General features: G+C 37.1%; 1 protein-coding gene across 2 annotated transcripts in view; it reads right to left on the minus strand.

Moving 5' to 3' along the window:
- The window catches only part of SERPINB12 (serpin family B member 12), a 39191-nt gene extending 30746 nt beyond the window's left edge, over positions 1–8445 (minus strand). Inside the window, exon 1 of one of the 2 annotated variants that reach the window (XM_027869087.1) lies at positions 8263–8445. In XM_027869087.1, coding sequence (XP_027724888.1) covers positions 8263–8331 — 69 coding nt within the window. In that variant the 5' untranslated portion in view covers positions 8332–8445. Of the gene's footprint in view, positions 1–7406; positions 7453–8262 lie in introns of those variants that run through there. The other variant, XM_027869088.1, reaches the window with a different exon arrangement.
- Between the last annotated feature and the right edge of the window lie 8669 nt (positions 8446–17114).

The following is a 17114-nucleotide window of genomic DNA, read 5'->3' on the forward strand; positions in this document are numbered from 1 at the left end:
TAGATTTGGTTATAAGGGCCTGATTGTTGACTTAGAAAGGGCATCATCAACAGAGTGTTGAATATGGAAGCCAGATCTCAAGAAGTCACAACAGCTCTATGAGGTAATAAAAATATTATTAGCCCATTTTACAAATGGAAAATGAAGGCCCAGAGCAGTGAACTTGCCCATGTTCACATGGCTAGTAGTTCCAAGCATTGTTCTCCCTGTTTTATAGGAGCTGAGATTTAGAGATATTGCATGACTTACCCAAGGTCATGTAGCTAGCAAGCTAGACACAAAGCTTAGACTCAGACACAGTCTTCTAGCTCTAAATTTACCATGCTACCACTGATAAACCAGATCAAATAAGATAAAAATTAATAAGGATAAATGCTAAATTCCACACTTGGTTTCATAAAGATTAACTTCACAAATACAGCCTAGGGAGAGGTGTGGCTAGACAAAAATTCATTTCCAAAAGGGTTTTAGTTGACTACAAACTCAGTAAGAGTTAACAGTGTGATAAGGCAGCCAAAAAATAGCTAATGCTTTCCCAGGCTTCATTAAAAATAATTTGGTGTCCAGAACAAAGGGAATAATTATTCCGCATTACTCTGTCCTAGTTCGGTACTCCATGTCTGGAATACTGTGGTTGTCCCATTGTAGAAATGATGTAGACAAGTTAGAGAATGTCCACAAAGAGGATAACCACCATGGTGACTCTGCTGGCTATCTTGCCATATGATGAATGGTTTAAAGAACTAGGGATGATACTCAGAGGGGAATAATTACTATCTCCAGATGTTTGAAAGTGACTTGGTTTGGTAATCCCCAGAGCTCAGATCTGGGAACAATGTGTCAAAGATTCAGAGATGCAGATTTTGGCTAAATATATGGGAAAATTTCCTAACAAAGCTCTCCAAAAGTGAAATAGCCTGCTCCTAGAGGAAGTTCCCCCTGTCCTCTCCACCTCCCCAAAAGTCTTTAAGCAACAGCTGAATAACCATTTGTTGGAGAGTTTGTAGATTTTTATTTAGTTTGGGATTGGATTATAAGATATTTGAAGTCCCTTCCAGCACTTGTTCTTAACTTTATGATTCCTCCCAATAGATGGCATTGCCATTTTTGCCAATCTATGGCATATGTAGCTAACCAGTGATTTGTAAACTATATATTGTTATAATGGGTGTGGGGGGGAGGGGCTTGAGGGGCAAAAAATGACTAAGAAAAACAATCCAGTTTAAAGTCATTGGTAGTTTGCCTTTCCATCTCTACTGATCTGAACTACTTACCAAACTACCAACACCATACTCACTTTGTTTACAATTGATAGCCAATATGGTAACAAATAAAAGAACCAGAGATCAGCACATCATGATACTAACAAGTTATCATATGAGATAGAAAGATTTATTTAAATGACTTCTGTGTTAAGGAAACATTTTATTATTACTTTTTTTTGTTGTATACTATAACTAAAAATATAGTTATTAGTGTAATTACGGTGTGAGCTGTATTTACTAAAAAGGAATGATTGTGGAAAACTGAAAATTACTTTTTGAAGGAGATGTTTCAACTAAGTAAGTGGTCACTTAATCCAAGTATAAACAGTAGACAATTTGAGAAAAATCCACCACACCAAGAAGTCATTGTATAACTGGGTGTGATGCAGGCTGTCTCAATAAGGAACAACTTGAAAAACTCGTACAGTATTTTCACCCAGTCATCATTAACTTAGATCAGACTTGAAATAATTTTCTAAAATAATTAGGACCCCAAAAGTCTATTCATGCCATGTAATTGTCACTGCCCCTTTGCACAGTGACTTAATACCACTCCCTCCATATCCAAATCCTCATGATTTTCTTCTCCCAAACTCCGTAGCACTAAGCTAAAAGATGAGAAAACACACTTTAAAAAAATAAAAGGAATCTAAGGAAGATGGTAGCACAAGACAATCTGTGTGATATCAGGAGCTCTCCCTGACTATAGCCATACTTGTCAGTGTGGTATACTGAAAAGTGTGCTAGATTTGGAGTCAGAGGGTTGGACTGAACTTAGACAAATTACTTAATCTCTCTGGGACTCAGTTTCCCCATTAGTAAAATCAGAAGATTGGACTGGATGGCTTCTGCAGTCTTTTCCATTTCTAAATCTATGAGCCTTTGGTCCTGTCTTATTTATCAACCTAAGTACAGATTTGTTTCCAAGTTTACCACACTCCTATAATTCATATTCAGAAACATACTTCTATGTAAACTTAGGGTATAGATTTAGAACCAAACTTATTTGTGGTTCACAGGATAATAGCGCTTTCTCCCCAAAACCACTTTTGGTTTTCCTGTTTCTGACAATAGTGCTATTATTCACTTGGGCTCAAAATCTTGACATTCTTTATCTTGGACACTTTTTTGTCTTTCACTATCCACATCTAATGAATCTCCCAGCCCTGTTAATTCTGCCTGAACAATAGCTCTTGCATCCACCATCAACTTTCTATTCCCACTGCTACCATGTCAGTATCATCTTGAAATAATGGAACTTCCTCCATTTCCAAACTCTCCCTCCTCCAACCCATCCATCACATCTTCACGTGACTAATCCCCCTTATTCATGAATCTGATGGTGTCACTACACTGTTCAAAACCCTTCTGTGGCTTCCTATTGCCCACCAAATAAAACTAAACTGCCTACTTACTTCGGGTTTCAAGGCCCTTTGCAACCTGGCACCTCTTTACCTTTCCAATATTATTTTGTACTTCTTCCTAATATGTACTTCTTCCTTTAATTAAATTCCTAATATGTACTTCTTCCTAATATGTACTTCTTCCTTTAATTAAATTGGATTCCATCCCGTTTCATACTATTCCATATACCTAGAATGCTCTCCCTTCATCTCCCCACTGAAATCCTACCTGTTCTTCAAGACTCAAATGTCCTTTCCTCCGTAAAGCCATCCCTAACCTTTCCCACAGCACAGGGGTTCCAACGCACCATAGCTCTTTGGACCTCCCATGCTATTATATCCTATTCTGCACTGTATTTTGTTGTGTTACTATGTGGTTATTACAAATTTCTGTGTGTTTTGTATTCCTCTGTCCCTACTAGATTTCATATAAGTTCCATGCCTTAATTATACTTGTATTTTCCCTAGCACCTATTAATTATAACAATGATAATTAATATGTACATGATGCCTTAAGGATTACCATATTATTTGTGTATGTTATCTCATTTGATTTGATGTGTCATCATAGTGCTTTGCACATAGTATGTATCCAATGAATTTCTGATTAGTGGATGAGTGAATGAATGAATTTATCATGGCAAAAGAAGATCAAACTTTTAAGGTTAAAAACTATCCTTCCATAGAATTAAGTTGATTCATATATTAGCACTTTCCCACTTCAACTACCAGAGATCACTGATGTGTAAGCATCAGATAATGGACAAAGATCCCCTCAGCCTTGACTCAAGGAAAATTTGAGACAAGAATAACCCTACATGGGTTGATACCTTAATTTTTATTTTTAAAAAAAAACTACTAGGTATTTTTATACCTTGTTGGAATGTGGGAGTAGGGTGGGGAACTGGACACTGGAGGATGAATTATTCCCCGAACCAGTGCAATTGTACCAATAATCACACTATCCTCTGTGCTAGTCTCTCTGTTACATTGATGTTCACATTGTAGGCAGTGTTTGTCCAGTAAGGGATGACTCTTTACCCATACTGTGACCTCCTCTCACACATCTCTGCTGCCCAGACAATGGCTTCGTACCCCTTAGATTTTCTAGAAATAACTCCGCCACCAAGTGGTGGCTTCAAACAAGGGTGTTTGGCAAACAACAGATATTCAGTGTAACTGATTTTTTTTTTCCCTTCTAAGGACTGACAAGTTGTTTTTAGCATCATGAAAACAAAATAATAACCTGTGTGTACAAGATGCAAAAACAACCAGTTAATTCAGTCTTACAATACCAGAAATACAGTGAAAAAGTCAGCCAAACCAGGGATGATACTGAATGGAGTGCCCAGTGAATATCAGTAATGTTAATCCTGTGTGTGTGTGTATATATATATATATATATGTATGTATGTATTATGTATGTGTATATATGTATATGTGTATGTATATTTGTTAATCCTGTGTGTGTATATATGTATATATATGTATTATGTATGTGTATATATGTATATGTGTGTGTATATGTGTATATGTATATTTGTATATAGTCTGTTAATCTTGTATAGACCCAGTTATAGTTAGAAGAAAGCCCATTTGCTTCCTAACATTTATAAAACATAGAAGGGCAATATGATGGTGAAAAAAGGAGGTCCCATTTTGGGGGGTCCCATAGCTGATTTTTTAATAACTATGGCTCATATTATTATGGCTCATTAGGTCTCTGGTCCCTTCTACTTTTAAAATTCTCTGGCTGTGAAACAGAAAAGGCTTTAGCTCCTGCTATCATTCATTTGTTTGTTCATTCAGCAGATATTTATGCAAGGCAACAATGAGTCACTGGAGGCTAGTGATCTCAAACCTAAATTATCTTGCTTTTTAACACTTTGTTACTAGTCATGCGACTGACATATAATTTTTTTTCTTTTCTCAAAGACCTGAAAACAAAGACTGTCAGAATGAAAGGAACTTTAGCAGTTACCTGATCTAAATACTTGTGGGTTGATCTAGTCTAGGGGTTCTTAACGCATGTGTTTGATAGACCCTTCTGACATTCTCTTTTTTTTATTTTTAGGCAATTGGGGTTAAGTGACTTCCCCAGGGCCACACAGCTAGTAAGTGTCAAGTGTTTTGTCTGAGGCCGAATTTGAACTCAGGTCCTCCTGACTTCAGGGCCAGTGCTCTAGCTGCCCCTACCCCTTTCTAACATTCTGGTGAAGCCTATAGACTCCTTCTCAGAATCATATTTTTAAATGAATAAAATAAAATTCATAGTATTGCAAAGCATACCTATTATATTAAAGTAGAATTATCAAAATATTTTTAGTGAGTTCATTGGCTGCATGTTAAGAACACCTGATCTAGTCCAACTCTTTCATTGTATACATAAAGAAAATGAGGCTTTGAGAGATGAGCTCACCTGCCCAAGATCACTTGATTAGTAAGTGGAAGCTGGTTCTCCTGACTCCTCATCCAAAGTGTTTTTCATTCAACCACCTATCCTCCTTTGTTAACCCAATTACATATTTTTTCTGAATGAAGAGACAAGGGAGGGGACAAGTAACATAGTACAGTGGCAAGTGCATTGATTCTAAAGTCAAAGGACTTGGGCTGAAACCACACCCTACTATTTATGACTTATGTGACCCCGGTAAGTCACTTAATCTCTCTGGGCCTCAGTTTCCTGTCCTATAAAGGGGGAAGGGTGGATTAGATGGCCTCTAAGGTCCTTTTTAGATCTCTGGTCTAAGGAGATTCAATAAGCATTTATTAAGCATCCATTATGTATTAAGCATTGTGCTACATGCTGAAGATACAAAAGACAAAAATGAAACAACTCCTGCCCTCAATGAGTTTACATTCTAACGGTGGAGGGAGGAGATAACATGTACACATATAACTCTCTATAAGGTGATGGAGTGGGGGTGTCAATAGGAGCTTAAAAGGAATCAGAAAAGGTCTCCTATAGAAAGTAAGGCTCAAGCTAAGCCAAGATATCTTAATAATAGAGTTTATGAAGGGAAATAATATATGATGAGACTGGAAAAGTAGGTTGGAGTCAGTTTGTGAAGGACCTCAAATGCCAGAAGACTTTGCAGCTGATCCCAGAAGTAAGAGAGAGCCACTGGAGCTTATCAAACAGGAATGTGCAATGGTCAGACCTTTATTTTAAGGTTTGTTTGTAAGAAGAATTGGAGAAGAGAGAGATTTGAAGAAGGAGACCAACTGGGACATTGTTGACCTAGTCTAGGAAAGAGGTGATGAGAGGATGCATGTGGCATGGGTGGAGAGAAGGGGAATGGATTGAGATCTGTTGTGGGGGTAGAGTCCATGTGGTAAGGGAGGATAAGGAGCCCGGGAGGATGCTGAGTTTGCAAACCTAAGTTGCAAGGACAGTGGTCATCAGAAATTCAAAAGATGGATGGACTTGAAAGAAAAGATCATGAGTTCAGTTTTGGATGTGTTGAATTTGAATTGCCTCTGGGACATACATACATTTCAAAATGTCCAATTTTGACATTGGGAGCTCAGTGAAATAAACCCTATACCTACCCCACCCTTATTTATTCAAGGAATAGTAAAACACAATTCTAGCTCTCATCAAGTTTACATTCTTTTGGAGGGGAACAGTGCAGAAATATCCACATACATTATAACTATAATACAAAGTAAAATATGAAAGTGCAACGAGAGAAGTTCAGTGTGCTATGATGTGGAAATTTAAATAATGCATTTCTAAAACTCTCAAGTATTTTTTTCTGTGACTTCTCTGTTCTCTAGTTTGTGCTTTGCTAAAATCTGTAACATATGTTGTTATAACCCTCATATTAGAAAATAATTTTCATTTTTAATACTATTCCCAATTAATTAATTGGGATCAGCAGCTATTTTAGAATTATTTTTCTCAAGAACTTCTTAAATACTTTGCAAGTATTTAACTTATCAAGTGCCATCTTGGCCAATATGGATCAGTTTATAGAAATTTCCTGCAAATCCAACCCTACAAATATCATTTATTCTCTTTGCTATGCAGTAAGAAGAGTAAACTATGAAAATAACCATTTACACTCTTAATGTACTTTTTTTTTCCAAACTGAATCATTCATATATCCTCCCCAAACCATGCATGCAACAAGAATTCATTTGCAACTATGGTAACCAGGAGTTACTCTATTTGAATACTGAGCAGAACTAAGGAATTATTTAAATAATTGCTAAATAATTCTATATGACAGATGAATTCTTGTCACCATTACAGCCACAAAAGTTTCTAAATCTTTTTGAGAATATAAAAAAATTCTATATTGATTATCCAAAATATAGATGTCCAAGATATAAGTACTCATTTTCCTGCTTGAGTTACATTGTGTTAAAAGATGAAACATAATTTTGTCCATTCTGTTAAGTTACTAAGTTGCTCAGCCATCCCCATGGATGGTCAAATGGGTAGTACAGACCTTTGTCCCAGGCTGGGGTGTGGGAAGCAGAGGGTAGGAGAGGACAAGCATCGAAGATATCAAAATCAAGAAAAATCACTCTACTTTCATTAAGTTGTCATTCTATCTCCAAAAGAAAGAAACTTTCTGCTTCTTCAAAATAATCTGATTTACTCAAATAAATTATTACATCCCTCAGTTTAAGCTATAATCCCTTTAAAATCCTGTGATTTGGAATCACTTCATCAATTACAAACATTCATTGGAAAGAATAATAGAATTTAAACTGCACAGGTATTTACCTTCTTGTCTTCTGAGTTGAAGCTAACAGCTGGTCAGGTGAGTTTGAACCTGTGCTCGGGCACTCACTTATTAAATATATGAAGTCTTTGCCACTCCCACTTTGGACCAAAGCTAAAATTATCTTTGATTTACTCAAGAAGGGAAGTTTGCAAAGACAAAGCTATTTTTGAAATGATTTTCTCAAAGATGCTTGTCTCTTTCAAGATTTTCAAAAACATGATAAAACAGATAGGTTTGATAAACTAGTCCATTATGGTTGTAAGTTACAACTAAGAGTAATTGTTATGATTACAACTAAGTTAGATTTAAACTTCATTTTCCAACTATCAAATATGTTTAAACTTGAAATTCAGATGGGAAGTCCAATGGCTAGTTCATCGTTGACCACAACCTGTTTCCTTCCTTCTAAGTTAGATAGTCAAGGAATTGATGAGCATTTATCACATGCTGATTGTGGGGATTTCACTGTGATAGGTAACTTAGTATCTCAGTACTAAGTAATAAAAATAATAATACTTAGTAATAAAAAAAAACATAGATGAGACTTGCCCTTTTTACCTAAATAGGAGAAACACAACAAAAATGAAGGATGTTTTTAAATCACTTGTTAACAAATGCATATGAGAGTCACTGAATGTTAAGACTGAAGATCTTAAATACCCTCTGAGTCCTTTCATTTTATGGGTGAGAAGCCTGAAGTCTCCTTCCTAATATTATATGTCTGACACACCAAGCTGCTCCCCCCATACTAGTGTAAGACAATCAGATTGAGCACTTGGGTGCTGAGCAAATGTGGAAAACAAGTAAGGTGTTACTGTGGAAAACAACTAGAGAAACTGACAAACAGCTACTTACCTTATACCTCACCATTATTTGAAACCAAGTTTTCTCTCGAATCTTCTCATAACCAGATTCTGGCATCATTTTTATGACGACTAAAGATTACCTGTGATGTGTAAAATAATTCTACCTATCCATGCTTTGTGCCAGTCTGTTCCGGTGACACAGCCATGGGATAGCTGTCGAAACATGGTTGCTGCTGAATTGAGCTGTTATTCCATGGTGAAAACTATGGTTTTGTGGTTGACATTACTATGGTTGGCTGTCAAAACATGATTCTTGCTCAGCCTCTAGGTGCAGGTGGTAATTCACAGTAATATTTGCATATCTACAATCTGGGCTTGTGTTTGTTTATTCTTCTAAATAAGCTGGCTCAGATTTGACAATGCAGGTAAAGGTGCCAAGTCTCAGAACATGGTATGCTGTTTATTAAGTCAATTCTGAAGGAGTTGTTTATGAGTTAAAAAAATTCATTCTATCCTGAGGTCCTGAGATGTAGCTTGATGTGCAAGGAGCTGGGTAAGGGACTAAAGAAAGAATGTCCCTTATCTGCCAAGGACTTGAAGAGAGCTAGCCATGTGCTATGCACAACACACACACACACACACACACACACACACACACACACACACACACACACACACCCAGTGCTTTGCAACAACAAACTTTAAGATACTATACAAAGTGAGTCATAAGAATAACATCTATTCATATGGCAGCTAGGTGACAGAGTAGATTGAATTATGGATTTAGAGTCAGAAAGACCTGAGTTCAAATCCTGTCTCAGACACCTCCTGGCTGTGTGACTTTGGTAAGTCACTAAACCTCTCTCAGTCTTAGTTTCCTCATCTATAAAATGGGGATAATAATAGTATCTATCTTACAAGGTTGTTGTGAGGATCAAAGGAGATTATATTATAAGCAGCTAGGTGGTACAGCAGCCAGAGGAGTAGACTTGGAATCAGGAAGACCTGAGTTCAATCCTGTCTCAGACACTTATTAGCTGTGTGATCTAAGTAACTGAATCTTTTTCTCTCACTGCCTCAATTTACTTATCTATGAAATAGGTATAAAAATAGCACCTACCTTATATGGGTGTTGTAAGGATCAAATGAGTAGCATATGTAAAGTGTTTTGTAAACCTTAAAGCACTATAAAAATGTTAGCTTTCATATAAAGAACATCATATCATATAAATCATATAAATCTATTATTGTTACGGGATTGTTGCAATGATCAAACAAGATAATGTATTTACAGTATTTTACAAATCTTTAAGTCATGTATAAAGATAAACGATTCCTATGAATCATTTTGTACAGTATCATAAAATTTGCTTTTGCAAAGCACTTTCTTCAAAATCATGTGAGGCAGATCATACTGGTATTATTAAACTCATTTATCAAATAAGGAAACTGAGGCCCAAGTCACACAGCTAGTAAGTATCTGAAGAAAGACTGAAACCCAACTCTCCTGACTACAAGTCCAGAATTCTATACATGTAAACACTGCTCCCTTACATTGCCTTTTGCTGGTATGTTGGCTTTCAGAATGAGCTTGATTGAACTCAGGTTTTAAAATTTAAAATTTAAATAAGTTTTAAAAGTAAAATGTATATTAAACACATTTATAAATTTTCTCTTACCTATAATAATATAATGTTCACAATTTTATAGTACACATAGCAAAACTTGTGGCACACCCCTGGAGAACCACTGAGTTAGCCTAAGGCCCTTCAATTAGGATAAAGAAAATGAGGCCACGGGAAGTGACTTGTCCAACCTCACACAGATAATAAATTCAATCCTCATTCAGATGCAGGGCTGTTTTCAACTGCACCACACTGCCTCTCTGAAGGGCGTAAGCAGTTCCAGGAAAAGTGAGCTCTCTGTTAACTAAAAGAAATAACAGTCAATGACCGGCCATCAGTTCACACAGTTGCAGTGAAGGAATCTTAGCCATTGCAGCCAGGACTGGTATCTCAGAGCTTTGCAGGGCCAGTCAGCTTGTCTTACCTGGGACACAGGTCCTGGGACCAGAGCACTTATGGACAGATGTAGCAGTGAGAATCACACCACTTGATGCCATGGATATATATGTATGATCAGATTTGTTCAGCAAGATTATTTCTAAAAAAAAATTTCTTTGTTTAGCATTCCACAAATCTTGTTTAACTTGCAAAGGTTACAAGCCAAGACAAAAGTAGGAGAGTTGTTATGTGATTTTTGTTTTGTTCACAGATGATTGTGCACTGAATACAGCCTCTTAGGCTGAGATGCAACAAGCAAAGATTCTCTACTGCTTGTGCTAACTTTGACTTGATGATTAACACCAAAAAAACCAGGTTCTTCACCAGCCAGCACCACACCATCCATCTGTAACACCATCCATTACAGCAAATAGAGAAATGTTGAATGTTATGGATAAGTTCTCTTACTTTGTCAGTATAATTTCCAGAAATGTACACGTAGATGATAAGGTTGATGCATGTATTGCCAAAGCTAGCTCAGTGTTTGGGAGGCTCCAAAGGAAAGTGGGAGAGAAGAGATATCAGACTGACTACCAGACTGAAGATCTACAGAGCTGTTGTGCCGACCTCATTGTTGTGTGCCAGTGAGACCTGGACAGTACACCAGTACCACCCAGAAACTGAATTGCTTCCATTTGAATTGTCCTAGGAAGGTGCTGAAGATCATCTGGCAAGATGGGTACCAGACACTAAGGTTCTTTCTCAAGCTACACTGGCAAGCGTTCAAACTCTACTGTAGTGAGTGCAATTCTGATGGATTGGCCACATTGTTCAAGTGCCAAATGTATATTTGCCTAAAAGACTATTTTACTCACACAAGTACTCACACAAGGCAAGCGCTCACATAGAGTTCAGAAGTGATACAAAGACACTTTCACGGTGTCTCTGAAACTCTTTGGAATCAACTGAATGACATGGGAGACACTGTCAAAGGACCACTCAAAGAAGGTGCTGTGCTTCGTAAGCAAAGCAGAATTGTAGCAGCTCAAAAGAAACATGAGATGCGTAAATTTAGAGATATCTCCACTCCAAATGTTCATGTGAACTATTTGTGCATGACCTGGGGTACAGCCTTCCAAACTCATAGTGGTCTGATCAGCCGCAGTCAGACACACTGGACCCTGGCCCTAACATAGTGATGTCATTTTGGTGCTCTTCAAGAATGAAGGGGGGCAGCTAGGTGGCGCGGTGGATAGAGCAGCAGCTCTGAAGTCAGGAGGACCTGAGTTTAAATCCGGCCTCAGATCAAACATTTGACACTTACTAGCTGTGTGACCCTGGGCAAGTCACTTAACCCCAATTGCCTTTTAAAAAAAAATGCTCTCTCCTGAAAGAATTGGTGGAGCCTGAATGCAGATCGAGATACTTTTTCTTTACTTTATCTTGTTTTTATTTTTGTCTGTGTTTTCTTGCACAGCATGACTTACATGGAAATATGTTTTGCATGACTACACATATATAACCGATGTCAAATTGCTTGTCTCCTCAACAAGGAGGGAAAAAGGAAGGAGGAAGGGAATTTAGAACTCAAAATTTGAACAAAGAATGTTGAAATTGTTTTTACATGTAATTAGGAAAAAACAAAATATTAAGTTAAAAAAAATTTAAATGCTTCTCTTCTATGGTTGCAAGTCTTTGATTATAGATAGGACTGTTGTACATATTTTGGTTGATGAAGCCACAGGAGCAATCAATCAACAAGCATTCCTTAATACTCTCCTCTGGGCCTTACATTATTTATAAAAGCTTGTGAGCTCTTTGTACCCTCAATAATGATATAGCAAAGTTCTTTCTATAAAAGATAGATCTAACACTGTAGATGATGATAATAGCAACAACTCACATTGCTACTGGATTTTAGGGTTTCTGAAGTGCTGTCCCAGAACAGCCTTATGAGGTAGATCATGAAAGTTCTCTGATGCTATTTCCGATGTTGTGCTCAGAAAATCAGTTATTCAGTCAATGAGCATTTATTAGGAGCTTGCTATATGCCAAGCAGGGCAGCTAGGTGGTGCAGTGCCAGGCCTAGAGTCAGGAAGACTAATCTTCCTGAATTCAAAGCTAGCCTCCGACACTTACTAGCTGTGTGACCCTAGGCAAGTCACTTAACTCTGTTTGCCTCAGTTTCTTCATCTGTAAAATGAGCTAGAAAAAAATAAAATAAAATAAAATGAATCAGAGAAGGAAATGGCAAACCACTCCAGCATCTTCGCCAAGAAAACCCGGTAAGGGATCACAAAGAGTTGCAGACACTACTGAAAAACCAAACATTGTGCTAAGTGCTGGGGTTACAGAGAAAGGATAAAACAGTCTTTGTCTTCACAGAACTGACATTCTGATGAAGAGATGGACAACATATAAATATCTAAAAGATACATACAAAGTATATGAAGGGAAAGGAGAAGGTATTAGCAGCTGAGGGGAGTAGGGAAAGCCTCCTGCAGAAGACTGGGTTTGAGATGAGTCTTAACAGAATCCAGGAAAACTAAGGGAGTCAGGTTGACTCACCCAGACACAATGCATTCTCAAATTAGGCCTATGGATGGGCCAAGTTAAAGGCATAGGCTTTTTAGCGGATGACACCTTCCCTAATTTGTGCAGTTGTGAAGGAAAGCAGCACTAAGCCATTTGCTTCCCTCCATCCCACACATATTAAGGACTTTTAACAGGAGCATTTCAGCAATCCTCAATTGCTATGTCAGAACTTAGGTATGAAGAAGGAACCCACCATTATTAGAAATCAAGTGAACTTGGCAGTGTGCTCCCACCTCATCTCTAGTTGGGGAAACCCTTCTTATCCTTCAAGGCCTTCTTTAGGTGCCACCTTCTCCATGAAATCTTCTTAGATGACAGTGTTTGTTTCTTCCTCAGATTTTCCTAAAATTCTTTGTCTGAATCTCTCCTTTGACCCTATTTATTACCTTCTACCTTAAAAGGTATATGTCTGTGTGTGTATATATATATATATATATATATCTTCTCCCCAAAAAGATTGCACACTCCTTAAAGACAAATATCTTTGTATCACTAACTTCTAGTATTGTACCTTGCATATAGTAGGTGCTTAATGTTTAATTAAATTGAATTCAAAATTATAAATTCTTTACATGAAAGGAATTGACTAGTGAATAGAGCACTGCCCCTGGATTCAGGAGGACCTGAGTTCAAATCCGGCCTCAGACATATAACACTTACTAGCTGTGTGACCCTTGGCAAGTCACTTAACCCCATTGCCTAACCAAAAAAAAAAAAAAACAATCAAGGAATTGACTGAAGGAACAAAAAAACAATGTAGATAATAGTTGATGTTGCACAGGTATAACAAATTCTGAAGAAAAGGGAGTGGTATTGGGTTTTATGCAACCATTTTGGCTTCTATATTGAACACAGTATTATATACTTAGTTGGCAAACAGGAAAAAAATTGTTGAATGTCCAAATGAATAATTGTCTGACCTAGATTAAATTGCATTTATAAACAAAAAGCACTTCAGGAAAAATCTTGGAATCTAGATATTAATCTACTCAAGCTCTGTGTTGTCCTTTATCAGAAAAACTCAGTGAGGCAGATTTCTGCTTATTCTAAAGGAAAACTTCCTAATAATTAAAGCAGTATAAAAACAGCATGAACTAATAGTGAGTTCCCCAGTACTTGAAGTATTCAAGTGAAGGCTGAATGATCACCTGCTAGGGATGCTCTGGAAGGCATTTATGTTTCAGGTAGGGGGACAGCCTAGATGATCTCTGAGATTCTTTCCACCTCTGAGATTCTATGGTTCTGAAAGTCTGTCTATGACTGCATTGTCACTCTTAGGGTTATTAAATCAGACTCACCTGAGTCTTCCTATACTGTTGCTATGTGACAGTAATGATGGCTTAGCATCTTGAAAGAGTTAATACTGCATCCTAAATGTACAACTTGTGACCAGAAAGTGACTTCACCCCTGGAGAGGATCTGGCTTAATTAAATTGTTCTTTATTTACATAATTTTGCAATATAACATAGCACTTAACACAATGCCTTATTCAAATGTTAGGCAATTCCTTGAGTCTATAAATTGCAGAAAAGTTGCTGATGTGCAAAAGTTAAAGGAGTTTTCTTACTTGGCGTTCCCTAAACCAGCAGAATAACTGGTCCCCAAAGCACCTGCTCCCTTGTGCCCCACAATGTACATACAATGTGGTACATAGTGATCTAGGTGCTAGGGATATAAAGATTAAAAAAAAATCCCTGTCATCAAGGAGCTTACTGAGAAATTCATCATCAATCAATCAGTCAAGCATTTATTATTATTTCAGTCAGTGAACAAGCATCTATTAAGTATTTATTGTGTCCCAAATAATGATACATCAGTGATACAAAGAAAGGCTAAAACATAGTCCCTGTCCTTAAGAAGTTCACTTTCCTTTTCTTTCTTTTTTTCTATTAAAAAGCATTTATTTTCCTTATACCCATCATCCCCAACTAACTAAACAAAAAAGAGGGATGTATGGTGTGTTCATGGAGGAACAGCACCTCTGGTGTGAGGGCTTGCTGAGCTCTTTTCAAGGCTACTTATCCACCTTTGGTGTCTGCCTTCACCCAACTCTTACCTGTGGCTCCAAGAAGCCATGGCATGTGCAGTGGTCACACCCTAGTAAAACCGTCTCAACAGCTGAGCTAAACCAGGTTGAAGGTCACCAACAGGCCTCAAACCCGTCAGTGACCCCCATGGAAGGGACAGATGAGAATACTTTATTCCAAAGGTCAGGAAGGAGACTGAAGCAAGCACTATGGAGTACTCAGAGCCTGATATGACATCAAAGACATCAAGATCATCCGCTGTATCCCTGACCATCACCCGTCATCTTGATTTTTGTCTTGCCACTGGACTTCAGTTGACTCTGGAAGAGAGTGAGGCTGACAACTTTGTGCAAATCTGCCTCGCTTAAATCCAATTCATGCACAAGTCAAGACATCACCTTGTGATGTCATGGGTCCTCTTCAAAAATGAAGGGCAAACAACAGAAAAAAAAGGAAAGAAAAGAAGGAAGGAAGTGTCCTTTTATCATATAAGTATAGACAAGCAAAACAAATTTCCACATTGACCAAGTCCAAAAATAAGCTTTTTGTTCTGCATATTAGATCATCATCTTTATGTCTTGAGGTGGACAGTATTGTTTATCAGTCCTCTGGAAACATGTTAAATTATTTTATTGATCAAATTTCTTTTTCAGAATTGTTCATTTTTATAATACATGCAGTATGACTATAATGATATTTAAAACATACTCAACATCATTAAAAATAGTACAATATTTTAATGATATTCTGTCAGCAAGGATTTATCAAGAACCTTGGTGCCAGACTTTGAGCCAGATGTTGGGAAACAAGGACAAAAGCATCACAGCTCATGCCCTTAAGAAGTTTACAAGATAATATTTGTAACTCTTAACAACTTTATTACTATAAGAGCAATTAGAAGGAGGATATGTAGACAGAGGGTGTGGATATAAGGTTATTTTGATGGGATGATACCCCAAAAAGTAAAATAAAGGGGTGAGAAAGAAAATTGACCTGGAAGAAGAAAGAAGGGGGATATTGAATGGGATAAATTCTCCCATATTAAAGAGACATGAAAGAGCTATTATAATAGAAGGGAAGATTGGGGTGGGGAGTGGCAGACAAAACTTAAATTTTACTCTCATCAAAAGTGGCTCAAAGAGGGAATAATACATGCACTCAGTTGGATAGAGAAATCTATCTTACCCTATAAGGAAGTAAAAAGGGACAGGGATAATAGAAGGGAAAGGGGGTACTGATAAAAGGGAGGGTATATTGAGGAAGGTGGTGATCAGAAGTAAAACACTTGTGAGAAGGGAAAGGGTAGGGGATAAGAGCAAGAGGGGGATAAACAAGGAGAAAATAGCATGGAGGGAAATACACAGTTATCATAACTATAAATGTAAATGGGATGAACTCACCCTTAAAACAAAAGCAGATAGTGGAAGGGATTAAAAACCAGAATCCTACAATATATTATTTATAAGAAATACATTTGAAGCAGAGAGATACACACAAAGTAAAGGTAAGGGGCTGGAGCAGAATCTATTATATTTCAGCTGAAGCAAAGAAAGCAGGGGTAGCAATCATGATCTCCGACAAAGCAAAAGCACAAATAAGTCTAATTAAAAGAGATAAAGAAGAAAACTATATCTTGCTGAAAGGTACCACAAACAATAAAGTCATATCAACACTAAACATATATGCACCAAATGGTATAGCATCTAAATTTTTGAAGAAGTTGAATGACTTACAGGAGGAAATAGATAATAAAACTGTATTAGTGGAGGATCTCAACTTTCCCCTCTCAGAACTAGACAAATCTAACCAAAAAATAAGCAAGAAAGAAGTTAATGAGGTGAATGAAATTCTGGAAGAATTAGATATGATAGATTTCTGGAGCAAACTAAATGAGAATAGAAAGGAATATACCTTTTCCTTAGTAGTGCATGGCACCTGAACAAAAATCAACCATGGATTAGGACATAAACATCTCACAGCCAAATACCGAAAATCAGAAATAGTAAATGCATCCTTCTCAGATCATAATACAATAAAAATTACATTCAATAATGGACACTGGTAAGAGAGACAAAAAATTAATTGGAAATTACGTAATCTATTCCTAAAAAGTAAGTGGGTCAAAGAACAAATCATAGAAACAATCGATAATTTCATTAAAGAAAATGACAGCAATGAGAAAACATGCCAAAATTTATGGGATGCAATCAAAGTGCTATTTGGGGGAAAATTTATATCTCTAATTGTATCTCTGATTCTCAATACAATAGAGAAA

The sequence above is a fragment of the Vombatus ursinus genome, unplaced genomic scaffold, assembly GCF_900497805.2.
Source record: "Vombatus ursinus unplaced genomic scaffold, bare-nosed wombat genome assembly UNPS02014791.1, whole genome shotgun sequence".
In the NCBI taxonomy this organism is placed as follows: Eukaryota; Metazoa; Chordata; class Mammalia; order Diprotodontia; family Vombatidae; genus Vombatus; species Vombatus ursinus.